Source organism: Schistocerca cancellata, chromosome 8, assembly GCF_023864275.1.
Source record: "Schistocerca cancellata isolate TAMUIC-IGC-003103 chromosome 8, iqSchCanc2.1, whole genome shotgun sequence".
Lineage (NCBI taxonomy): Eukaryota > Metazoa > Arthropoda > Insecta > Orthoptera > Acrididae > Schistocerca > Schistocerca cancellata.
In genome coordinates, this window is record NC_064633.1 from 419,279,812 (window position 1) to 419,292,965 (window position 13,154).

At 38.8% G+C, this 13,154-nt stretch overlaps 1 protein-coding gene across 1 annotated transcript in view; it reads left to right on the forward strand.

The window, feature by feature from the left end:
* LOC126094447 (putative helicase MOV-10) overlaps positions 1–13,154 on the forward strand; it is a 354,346-nt gene that overhangs the window by 293,930 nt on the left and 47,262 nt on the right. The window contains exon 17 of the mRNA XM_049908819.1: positions 1,531–1,654. Coding sequence (XP_049764776.1) covers positions 1,531–1,654 — 124 coding nt within the window. The remainder of the gene's footprint in view (positions 1–1,530; positions 1,655–13,154) is intronic.

Sequence of the window (13,154 nt, forward strand, 5' to 3'; positions counted from 1 at the left end):
TTCTTTTATCTTTTAAGATACGTGCTCCATAGACATTCTTCTAGAACAGAAATAAATCTGTGTATTTTATTCCAGAGTCAGATATTAAGAGTGGAACAGGTAAATCCTGAGATCTTCAAAAGCTTTTAATAAAAGCATTGCTATTTTCTATACAAAGAATAGATCACAATTAATAATGAAAACTGACATTGGAAAGTATACGGTAATAGCAGCAGAAGTTTTCCAGTGAACTTGGGTCTGCAAACAAACAATTTGTGAGTTAATGTGAATGTGTGATTACGAGCCTCCACTGACTTCAGTGTGAAGTGCTGTCCTTGTTAGTGCAAATGTAATTGAAATTAAACTTTGTGACTAACACGTTCCTATCAAATTGAGCTCAAATTTCATCCATGGCCTGCCTTACCTTGCACAATGTTAGGCAATCTTTTACATGCATGATGTGGAACAGGTACAGTTTGGTGCTGGTGTAAGACAACATCTAACATGCCAGTATGGTCCAAGATTGAGAGGTTGAACATGGTTTCCACCTCGACCTTCAAAGTTACCTGATTTCGATCCATTAGAAGTTTTTGGTCTTTAGTCAACTGTAAAGTCAAGTGTGTAGTGCTCCTGATATTACGGTTGAAGAGCTGGAGCAGCAAATTTTATGGTTTTGTCAACATTTATGTGATGATCTGGAGGTATCTGAATCAATTCATTACCTCAATGCAGAGACTGTTGCAGCATTATCTCCAAATGTGAGGATGAAATGTTTGACAGGTACGATGGACAGCAATTTGTACAAGTAATGTGCTGTAGTAGTATTGTAGATTTGGTTAAGGTAGGTCACAAGTGCAGTTTGAGCCCAGTTAGATGTGGACATAGTAGAACAGTTTCCTTTTCAACTACGTCTTTACTAACTAGGACAATATTTCATACTTAAGTCATTGGTGCCTCATACCACTTATTAGAAATTAAATCACAACTGGCTCATTTGTGGCTCCATGTTCACAGGATGGTTTGCTTCCACGAGTATTATCTTATACTTGCTGCCATGTCAGTTTTAGCTACTATTTAGCATACACTCTGTATACAAATTTTGCATTTGAGCACTTCTGGTGCTCCTCTCAGGTTGGATTTGGCCATTTGCATCACTTTGGCCTTGAAGCGGTCTTGTGTAGAGTTGTAGAACTTAGCACTGATTTTTGCGGCCCATTTGTTCTTCTGTACAGGGAGTTTTTATCTTTCCTAATGCCACTTTATCCATTCATCAGGACTTTACAGGATCATTTTAATTTTGCATCTGAATACTAAGTTTTTATAAACATTACTGCCATCAGAATCTTAAACAGAAGTTAATATCAATAAGGCTCAAGTGTATACTTCAGATCAGAACAGCTTCTAATACACAATTTTGATTTCAAGGTCCATTTGCATCTTATTCAAAATTTTTAATGTGCTTCTGTTAAGGTATTTTTAAAGTAAATGATTGTAGTTAGCCATGTTTGGATACAAAACTAACATTCTCTTATGCTGCATTTCATTTTGCAGTTATTTTAATCGACAAGAGATTGATGTTGCTATAAAGTATGTGGCAGCTCTCTTAGAAGAACGCCTGAGTGGGTATAAAGTGGAGGAGAAAGATATAGGTATTATAACACCATACAGATTGCAGGTAAATCTATATTTTCATCCACTGTCATGTTTGCTTCTTTTGTATGTTACATCAAATTTTTCGTTGTGTATTTTTCTTTCTTGTTTGTAACCTTACTCATTGTCACCTAATCATATAGAATTTATCCATTGTAGTGCATGTAATTCCAATATGACAAATATAGACATTCTACAGAATAATTGAGAACATCTGCACAACAGAATTTTCACTTATCTCATTTATGCTAATAGGTGATTGTAGCCAATTGTTGAACATGTTCCCCAGGTACCGTAAAAGTCACATATTTCATGCTGAATAACTATTTCTGATTTAAATAATATGCACATTGCGTTATTAATTTCTCAGCAAATACCATACGTATTTCTGTTCTTCATTACACATTTCTTCAAATCACAACTTTGTCTTCCTAATTGCTCCTACCCAATCTACTGCACTGTTATTATTGCACAAAAGGCATGTGACCACCAAAAATGGCATGAGATGCATAAATATAATAAACAATTACATATTGTCTTTAACATAGTTGACTTACAAAAGTATCTGGAATTTAATATAATTGTTGTAAATATTTTCATTAAGTATTTTGTATTAGAAATTTAGAATAATTCCTTTGGTGTAGAAAATTTGCAGTATGATTAAAAAATGGAGAATAAAACAGACTTTGATGCAATAAAATGACACACATTTGTAGTTCATGTAAAACATATACATAGAAAATATAAGTGAACAAACTGGAAATTCATGGATGGAGCAGTATGTAAAATAAGGGAAAGACCACTACTCACACATTGATCCACTATAGGTGAGTGGTTCCCTTTCCCTTATTTTACATCAATGAACAAACTGAAAGCATATTAGTCAAAAACCACAAAATTTACATATTGATACTGCACTGCAAAAATAAGTGAACTGACTGACTCCTCCTCAAACAAAACTCCATACCTGCACATTGCAATATCCTCCTAAAATTCAACCTGGCTTTGCAGGGGTAATGCTAAGTAGCACATGTCTGCCACAACAGAAAGTAATTGTACACACAAACCTTACTCATGAATCAAGTCTATCTATTAGTGAAATCAGACATTGTTAAAATGTTGTACTGAAGTTACCTATAAATTATTCGGAACGTTATCCTGCAGCGAACTATGTAATCCCGTCATCAACTTCCTAATCATCATCGTAAACATCATCATCATCAAATTATTTATCATCATTATTTTATTTTCCTCTCAAATGAATGTTATTCAAAGTTCGGTAAGGATTCATCTACATCTACATCTACATTTATACTCCGCAAGCCACCCAACGGTGTGTGGCGGAGGGCACTTTACGTGCAACTGTCATTACCTCCCTTTCCTGTTCCAGTCGCGTATGGTTCGCAGGAAGAACGACTGTCTGAAAGCCTCTGTGTGTGCTCTAATCTCTCTAATTTTACATTCGTGATCTCCTCGGGAGGTATAAGTAGGGAGAAGCAATATATTCAATACCTCATCCAGAAACGCACCCTCTCGAAACCTGGCGAGCAAGCTACACCGCGATGCAGAGCACCTGTCTTGCAGAGTCTGCCACTTGAGTTTGTTAAACATCTCCGTAACGCTATCACGGTTACCAAATAACCCTGTGACGAAACGCGCCGCTCTTCTTTGGATCTTCTCTATCTCCTCCATCAACCCGATCTGGCGTGGATCCCACACTGATGAGCAATACTCAAGTATAGGTCGAACGAGTGTTTTGTAAGCCACCTCCTTTGTTGATGGACTACATGTTCTAAGGAATCTCCCAAGGAATCTCAACCTGGTACCCGCCTTACCAACAGTTAATTTTATATGATCATTCCACTTCAAATCGTTCCGCACGCATACTCCCAGATATTTTACAGAAGTAACTGCTACCAGTGTTTGTTCCGCTATCATATAATCATACAATAAAGGATCCTTCTTTCTATGTATTCACAATACATTACATTTGTCTATGTTAAGGGTCAGTTGCCACTCCCTGCACGAAGTGCCTATCCGCTGCAGATCTTCCTGCATTTCACTACAATTTTCTAATGCTGCAACTTCTTCAGATTACCTGTCATGTCTAAGCAAACTGCATCTGATAAGTCATAAATAGTACATAACTGAGATTTTTGTAAATCAGGTGAAAGCATAGTAATAATGAAGTAAAATAAAATGCTTCTTGGCAACTTTAAAATCATGTTACTTGTATGGGAGTTATTTGAACAACTGGACCCAGTTGCATAGTGCAATGGCCCCTAATGGTTACTGCTGAGTCATTACTCTTCATAACAGCAGTCCATATGACCAATAAGTTGCTTCTTTACTTGTGGTTACTCACACTTTAGGTACTTGGGCTATTCACAGCTCTGTTTAAAAAGAATAGCTCAATATTGTCATAGGATTGAGCTGCACACGTCTGCTTTCATGCCCCGCAGCTAATTCACTGCAAATAATAACCTGTAGTTGTGATCCTGCAGTCAAACAGTCTATGCATTAGCTAGAATTGTGATTTAATAAATTACACAGAAATATAGAATTAAAGATATATGATTAGTTTAATAACAAGGGTTCTAGTCTGCAATTGATTTAGACCACAAGGAATTACTTTGAATAACGTTTATTGAAGGAACGACATCTCAGATAAATGAGAAATGGTCCTACGATATTCAATAAACTAAAGACAAAAAATACCATTATCAAATGTCCAGTAAAGTTACGTTGAGATCATTATGAAAATGGTAGCAAAATCCCCAAACTAAATAGTCATCTAAAATACGCAGAAACAAAGTTTGTTTTATGACTGCGGTACACAAGAGATTCTCCAGCTCAGAATAGTTCAGAGTTCAACATGATGATTCACAAATTAACACACATGATATGAATAATAATAAGTCCCATGCTGTCTATTCTGAGTTTCTTATATCAAGCGAAAGAGTCCTACTCTGGAGCACTTTAGACCTCTCGAAACATTTAAGTCACTTCAAAAGTTAAAGTATTGTAGTGGCCATTCACTGCCCAGAAACATTCACTCCAGAACTTGCTGTGAAGTGTCTCAAATCACTCCCTTGAGTTCTTAACTCAAAAAGTTCTTCTCCACTTGACTCCTGTAATGTTCCACTACTGTCTACTTTTCCATTGGCTGAGGACCATCCCCACCAAAAATACATCACCCTTAAACTCTACAGTCATGATTTAATTCAAGTTGATTGCTTCCCAGACTAAACTAATATATTACAACAATATTTAAATGTTCAGTTGTATTCAGATCATTTAGAATAAATATAAGTAATAGTTGGTTCATTCTTGCACAAGTGTGCTCATGATAAATGACAAATTGTCCTTAAGTATTGTTTAAATGGTTATCTATGCCTTCTTGACAGATGTGTCTTTTCGTTCTCTTTTCAATTGTTGTGTGTGCTAACACATGTGATTGACCACTTACAAATTAGCACAGCTTTTTCATAGCACTTGCAGTCATCATTTAAACAAAGTTACTGGCAAAATAGTAAACTGTTCATTAAATAAATACACAAGCATGACAAAAATGAGGTATTGATGCTGTGTTGATTTACTGTGTAAATGTGGAGAATACGATGTTCTGACAAACATTTGCATAACGAAAAAATATTTAAAAAATGTACTAAATCAAGAAATAAAATAGATACAGATAAGTACCTTTAAGCAATGATAGCTGTAGTGCAATGCTATCATCTAAGATACCGTATTTTAAAATCACATGAAGTGGTTAAAAGTTGTTAATTCAGAGGTACACTGCATAAATATTTGTAGACTGTGAAGTATTAACTTCTGTAGTTACAGAGGTATTGAAACATTGTTGTGTCATTGGATGTGCCTCATTTTCCAGGGATCACCAGTGTATTTAGATCTGCATTGATATTTGAGTGTAAATTATTATAGCCTCTCAGAGAGCTGTAAGAAGCTGTCTTTCAGTTTGTCTCAAAGTCCGCCATTAATAGGATCATAGCCGGCCCTTTAAAGTGATTGATGCATTGTCCAAATGCCCCATTCAGGATTTTCCCTACATCTGGTCCTTTGCTAATGCACATGGCCCACCTGGAGCGGCCGTGATGGCCTGCCCAGCCATGTCATGCCGTTGGCTCTGGGGCTACAGAGATTCGCAAACAAATTCACCTTACCTTGTGCAAGTCCTGGGCAGCTGATTAGCTCACCTAAATACTCGTAATGTTACAGTAGTTAGATCTTAGTAAAATAGTACAATAATGTAACATTAACTGTGTTTAGAATAAGAATAAGCATCTTAGAAAACACAGAAAGATAATGCAGCATAGAAGGAAAAATAGTACTACCAGAGACCTGAGTTTCTCCCAGCATTTGCAAGGTTCAAATAACTTAGGGGAATGCACCTGGGTGACTACATGTATATTGTCTGCAAAAATCTCATTTTCGTTTGTTGAAAATCTAAATCTCTGAGAGTTCTTCACTAATTGCTCTGAAATTTTGACACAGTGTTGCATTTGATTATGTCGCTGAAAAGTATTGCCTCCAAATTTTTTAGCTTAAAACACTTAATGATTTTTAACGAAAACAAACTTTATTAATATTCTGTACCTTTAGTCTTCATGTCTATGTATTTATTTCCGAATATAGTCACTCTGGCGATGAACACAATTCTCCCGATGAGAGACCAGTTTGTTGATACTGCCACTGTAGAATGTTTGATGTTGTTGATGGAGCCACAACCTCACCTCTACTTGCTCAGCTTCATCTGTGTCAAATTGAAGTTCTCGGTGGCTTTCTTTAAGTTTGGGAAACATTGACGATCGAATGGGGCCAAGTTGGGACTGTAAATTTGGAAATTTGTGGTAAGGTCTTATGGGACCAAACTGCTGAGGTCATCGGTCCCTATGCTTACGCACTACTTAATCTAACTTACGCCAAGGACAGCACACACACCCATGCCCAAGGGAGGACTCGAACATCTGACAGGGGGAGCCGCATGGACCGTGACAACATGCCTCAGACCACGTGGCTACCCCGTGCGGCTGGGACTATACGAAGGATGACTGATGACAGTTAACTCAAGGCTTTGGATTGTTGCAGATGTCACAGCACTCATGTGTGGTCTTGAATTGTCAAGCTGAAGGAGAGGTTGCTCCATGTGCGGACAAACTCTTCGAATTCAGGCTATCAGTTTTCTGAGGGTCGTGCATTATCTTGCCAAGTTCATGGTGGTGCCTTTAGGCTTGAATTCCAAGTGCACCACATCTTGAACATCCCAGAACACTGTGGGCATGACTTCATCTGCTAATGGCCTGGTCTTGAACTTTCTTGGCATGAGTGATCCTTCGTTCAGTCTCCATTGATGCTCTCTTGTTTTCGGTGTCAGAATGGTGAACCCCTGCTTACATCACCTGTCACATAGTTGTAAATGATGTCACAGAGGTCAATAAAATCAATGTTAACAGCCTTCATTTTTGTATGGATTTCAATTGGAGGCACATTTTCTGTGGTTAGAAACTTAATTACAGCATGCTGTTTATCATGCACCGACATAGTTCATTACAGACTGCCTCATTACATGTTACAATTTGGAGCCCTGTAGCAGCAGAGGGTTGCAACCTGTGTCAGCAAAGCAAGAAAGTCAATTATCCGTGATATGTAATATCTCAACTGATAATTGAGAACAGATAAAAAAATGTGAATGCATTACTTTTCAGCATGTCCTCCTGTGTTATATATACTCGATGTTTTGTATACATACTGGAATGGCATATATTTTAGCAAAAATATTGCGTATATTTGTTGACAATCTTAAATCTCCAAAAGTCCCTAACCAATTACTTTGAAATTTTGACACAAAATTGCATAGGATATGCATATGTTTTTGTACCTATTTTATTAATATATACAATGTATAAATAAATATGTAAGGTATATAGGGGAAAAGTTATTACCAAAAATCTTGAAAAGTTCTTGACCAATTTTCTTCAAATGTTCACATGGTACTTGAATGAACAGTTGGATGGACATAAGTGATATATTTTTGAAATTTATAATATCTTGACATATATGTGATATATAAAGAGGAAACATGACCTGTTTACTTAAATTTTTTACATGTTACTAATAAATATTTGGATGAACATAGGATACATATGTTTTTAATACATATCGTATATAAATCAAATATTTAAAATATGTAATAGTGAAATGTTAACAAAAGTCTCAAAAAGTTCTTGACCTTTTTTACCTAATATTTTAAACAGTGCCACATTAAACACTCAGACAAACATAGACAATATATTTTGTTTTAAATAACAATTTACAGGTTTGCTGTTAGAACCGGCTGAGAGAAAGAAATTGCTTTGCTGTAGAAATGTGCAGTTTCCTTTATCACAGCCAATTTTAACTACCATACCAGGGCATTTAAACCATTAGAAAAATTGTTTGTATATTTTTCTCATTATACATATATTTTGAAAACTAAATTGTATACACAACAATGTGCTCATTTGTTTTCTTCCACACTGACGGTTTTTACAGAAAACAGGAAAGTTGTATTTCTGGCTTATCGGAGTATGATTAGAATACTACTACAGAATCTGAATTTGCAATAACAGTAAACAAGGTTCAGTTTCAGGGGGGGGGGGGGGGGGAAGAGTAGATGGATGGTGGGAGGAAATGGACATAGCGGATAGGATGAGATGGACAGAGAGAAGGGGCTGAGAGGGGGAAGAGAAGATGGACACAGACACAGAGGGGGGGGGGGGGGTGATGAGGTGATGGGGAGATGGAGGAAGAAGGAGAGGAGATCAACAGAGGCAGGGGAAGATGGAGATTAGGACATGTATCTAATTACCATACATATTAGAAACATATGCTTTCCCTTTTCTTTCTTTTCTGTTAAACCAAACTGAACCACAATGTATGGCTGGGTACAGCTAATATTAAAATAAAAATTAAATTCTCCTTCAGGAGGCAAAACTTACTACTGCCAATAGACACACATAAAAGTGAATGAGCCAACAAGTACCCAGTTCTCCAAACTAATAGTTATTTCATCAGGGGAGGAGAGAGGGGTAAGTCGGGGAAGGTTAAAAGTGAAGGGGGGAACTTCCATGTAAATGGAAAATTTTGTTTCTGTATTTCATTATCTTTTTCTTTCCCGTGTGTAACTGTACTCATTCTCACCTGGCTACTATCTGCGGGTGAGTCTCTCCAATCCTGGCAGCTGAGTGAACTGCCCTTCCTTTTGTAACTGTCCACAACCTATCCCTCTCTTTTTCTTGATGAAGGAACTATTAGTTCTTAAAGCTAGGTTTGGGTGTCCTTCACTTTTATATGTATCCATGAACAGTACTTCACATTTAATCCCTCGAAGGTATGTACTAGCTAGAAGTTCTGTCTTGCTATTTATTAGTTTCTCAATTGAATTTTCCTTTGGTACAGTTTATTTACTCTCCTCATACACAGATTTGTATGCATAACATCTGTTGTTCCTCTGTCACAAGCTTCCTTATCTGGTGTTTTTTTTTTCTACCATTGACAGGTCAAATTGAGTACTTTTCGTTGGAAGTGAACATTTCAAATGAGTCAGCATTATTCATTACATGGCGAAAGTCTTGCAATTACCTATAAAATGTTTACAAAATGCATTCAAATATCTCTCTGATCACCCAAGCTGCAGTTGCTTACAACGTTAACTAGACTTTGCCAAATTGATTTTTTACACACAATAGATTTTGAATAACTTCATTGATTTTTTACACACAATAGATTTTGAATAACTTCCTGTTTTCAGTGTTGGAAAATAATATGACACTTTCACTTTCCTCTTACAGAAACTCATATTTCAAAGCAAGGAAAAAATTTATATCCTCATCTGCATTTTCTGCTTGGTAAAAGCAGTGCCAACTATTGTATGAATCAGCTGTCTTGTCATCTAACTTAACCACATCAGACACATTGACGTTTACAACATAAGATACAGTCTTCATTTCAACTTCCAAATTAAATTCCGTTTCAGTAACTTTAGATCTACACTCCTGGAAATGGAAAAAATAACACATTGACACCGGTGTGTCAGACCCACCATACTTGCTCCGGACACTGCGAGAGGGCTGTACAAGCAATGATCACACGCACGGCACAGCGGACACACCAGGAACCGCGGTGTTGGCCGTCGAATGGCGCTAGCTGCGCAGCATTTGTGCACCGCCGCCGTCAGTGTCAGCCAGTTTGCCGTGGCATATGGAGCTCCATCGCAGTCTTTAACACTGGTAGCATGCCGCGACAGCGTGGACGTGAACCGTATGTGCAGTTGGCGGACTTTGAGCGAGGGCGTATAGTGGGCATGCGGGAGGCCGGGTGGACGTACCGCCGAATTGCTCAACACGTGGGGCGTGAGGTCTCCACAGTACATCGATGTTGTCGCCAGTGGTCAGCGGAAGGTGCACGTGCCCGTTGACCTGGGACTGGACCGCAGTGACGCATGGATGCACGCCAAGACCGTAGGATCCTACGCAGTGCCGTAGGGGACCGCACCGCCACTTCCCAGCAAATTAGGGACACTGTTGCTCCTGGGGTATCGGCGAGGACCATTCGCAACCGTCTCCATGAAGCTGGGCTACGGTCCCGCACACCGTTAGGCCGTCTTCCGCTCACGCCCCAACATCGTGCAGCCCGCCTCCAGTGGTGTCGCAACAGGCGTGAATGGAGGGACGAATGGAGACGTGTCGTCTTCAGCGATGAGAGTCGCTTCTGCCTTGGTGCCAATGATGGTCGTATGCGTGTTTGGCGCCGTGCAGGTGAGCGCCACAATCAGGACTGCATACGACCGAGGCACACAGGGCCAACACCCGGCATCATGGTGTGGGGAGCGATCTACACTGGCCATACACCACTGGTGATCGTCGAGGGGACACTGAATAGTGCACGGTACATCCAAACCGTCATCGAACCCATCGTTCTACCATTCCTAGACCGGCAAGGGAACTTGCTGTTCCAACAGGACAATGCACGTCCGCATGTATCCCGTGCCACCCAACGTGCTCTAGAAGGTGTAAGTCAACTACCCTGGCCAGCAAGATCTCCGGCTCTGTCCCCCATTGAGCATGTTTGGGACTGGATGAAGCGTCGTCTCACGCGGTCTGCACGTCCAGCACGAACGCTGGTCCAACTGAGGCGCCAGGTGGAAATGGCATGGCAAGCCGTTCCACAGGACTACATCCAGCATCTCTACGATCGTCTCCATGGGAGAATAGCAGCCTGCATTGCTGCGAAAGGTGGATATACACTGTACTAGTGCCGACATTGTGCATGCTCTGTTGCCTGTGTCTATGTGCCTGTGGTTCTGTCAGTGTGATCATGTGATGTATCTGACCCCAGGAATGTGTCAATAAAGTTTCCCTTTCCTGGGACAATGAATTCACGGTGTTCTTATTTCAATTTCCAGGAGTGTACGTATTTTGAATTGGACTCAACATTAATCATTCCATTATTTGAATCATAGGCTATATCTATTGCTTTGTCAATTTTTTCACCGGCAGTTATTAAGTTCTTTAATTTTGTAATCTTTTCATGTATTTATTTATTTCCAAAGTTAATTTTTAGATTTACTATCTGTTCGTTTAGTTCTCCTACCTTTTGATCTATAATTGTTATTTTTTACTCACTTTTTCATTTGATTGATTAACTCGTTCTTCATTTCTCTCATTGTTTATTGCGAAACATAGCTTCCTCCCAAAAGAGTGTTGCCAACAGTCACAATAATTTGTTTTACTACTTTACACCAACGCATTTCAGAACGACAACTCTTTTCTCAGTGACAAATTTGATTTCTTTGACCATGAAATGCTAGATTATAAATTGAAGTAGATGTAACATCCAAAAAGGTCAATGTACACCTCTCCAAAATCCATTGGACTAAAACACAAAATAAAAAAGTAAATGTACCACAATTTTTATGACACTGAAATCTTGAATATTCATTTCTTCAAATAAAATGCATCTTCACATATAGTTACACAGTTGTCATCAGGAACATGTAAGAACAAGTAAGTTAGTGTACTGTTTAAGTCATTGTTTGACATTGTTACCATTTTACTATATTTTTGCACAATATTATACAGGAGCTAACATTGTTAACAAAACTCTCAAAAAGTTCTTGGCCCTACTCTAATGAACATTCAGCAAGGCGTAGGTGACACACACACACACACACACACTCACTGCCTGCAGTGAGAAACTATGATAGCAGGGCATTTAAAACATTAGTTGAATTGTTTATCCCATATACGGGGTGTTCAAAAAGTCTCTCTGCAGTGCCGCATGATTGTTAGCCATGTGTGCCGTATGCCGTAGTGAATATATTGAAATGAAACTCAGTGAAATACAAGTTATTAATTTATTGAATATTCTTTTTGACATTAAATGTTGAAAGTATCCCCCCTGTTGTTGAATACACAATTCAATTCGTCTAATCATGTTTCCAAACACAAGCTGTAACATTTCTTCTGTAACAGCAGCAGTGAAAGTGGATATTGCAGTTTTCAGTTCATCAATAGAGTTTGGATGGTTTTTATAGACAGTTGCTTTGACTGCACCCCAGAAGAAAAAGTCGGGTGGTGTTAGGTCTGGCAATCGCGGAGGCCAAAGTCCCTGTGAAATTATGTGATCACCAAAAACATCAGCAAGCAGTGACTTTGAAACATGAGTTGTATGCGCAGATGCACCATCTTGTTGAAAATAACCATTCAGTATTTCACTTAACACAAGTTCTCCAATGAATGGGTACAGAATATCACTGCAGTATTGTTGTGCGTTTATTGTTTCGTTGAAAAACCCAGGCAGGCGAACAATCATAAGGCATGTGCGGCTAACAGTCATACACTTTTTGAATACCCCGTATATTCTGAGCCATTATACGTGGTAAATGTTAATAAAACCAACAAACTACAGGGATGGATTCCTGACTGGAAATGAAGGAAAAAAAGTCCTATGAACATGTATCCAGAAATGCATCATTGTCATGGTAGATAGCACTGATGAATGAAAGTTCCTCTGACCACATGGCGCGTGTTCTTTGTGTGTTGTAGGCTGTGTGATTGTTGCGGTATACTGTAAGGAGAAGAATGGTTCAGTATTTATGTCAGGAACAAGCCGAGATGGTGTTTGTGTATTGCCAAGTAGATGGAAACAGTTGAGAGGCAGCACATCTATACCAAAACAAATACCCTCACGGACACCAACCACATCACACAACATTTCAAGCCCTTTTTCCTTTTTGGGCATTTGTATGATCATGGGCCCTTTCAGACAGATTAATGTTCAGGGAGGCAGTGGACTGTGCATATACCAGTTTTGGAGGACCAGGTTCTACAAGATACTGAGACAAACTCTAGTACAAGCTCCAGGCAAGTGGCCTGCCAACATGCTGTAAGCCAAGGGACAATTATGTGACCTCACAAGTGCCCAAGAAGGGCTTGAAATGTTGTGTGATGTGGTTGGTGTTTATG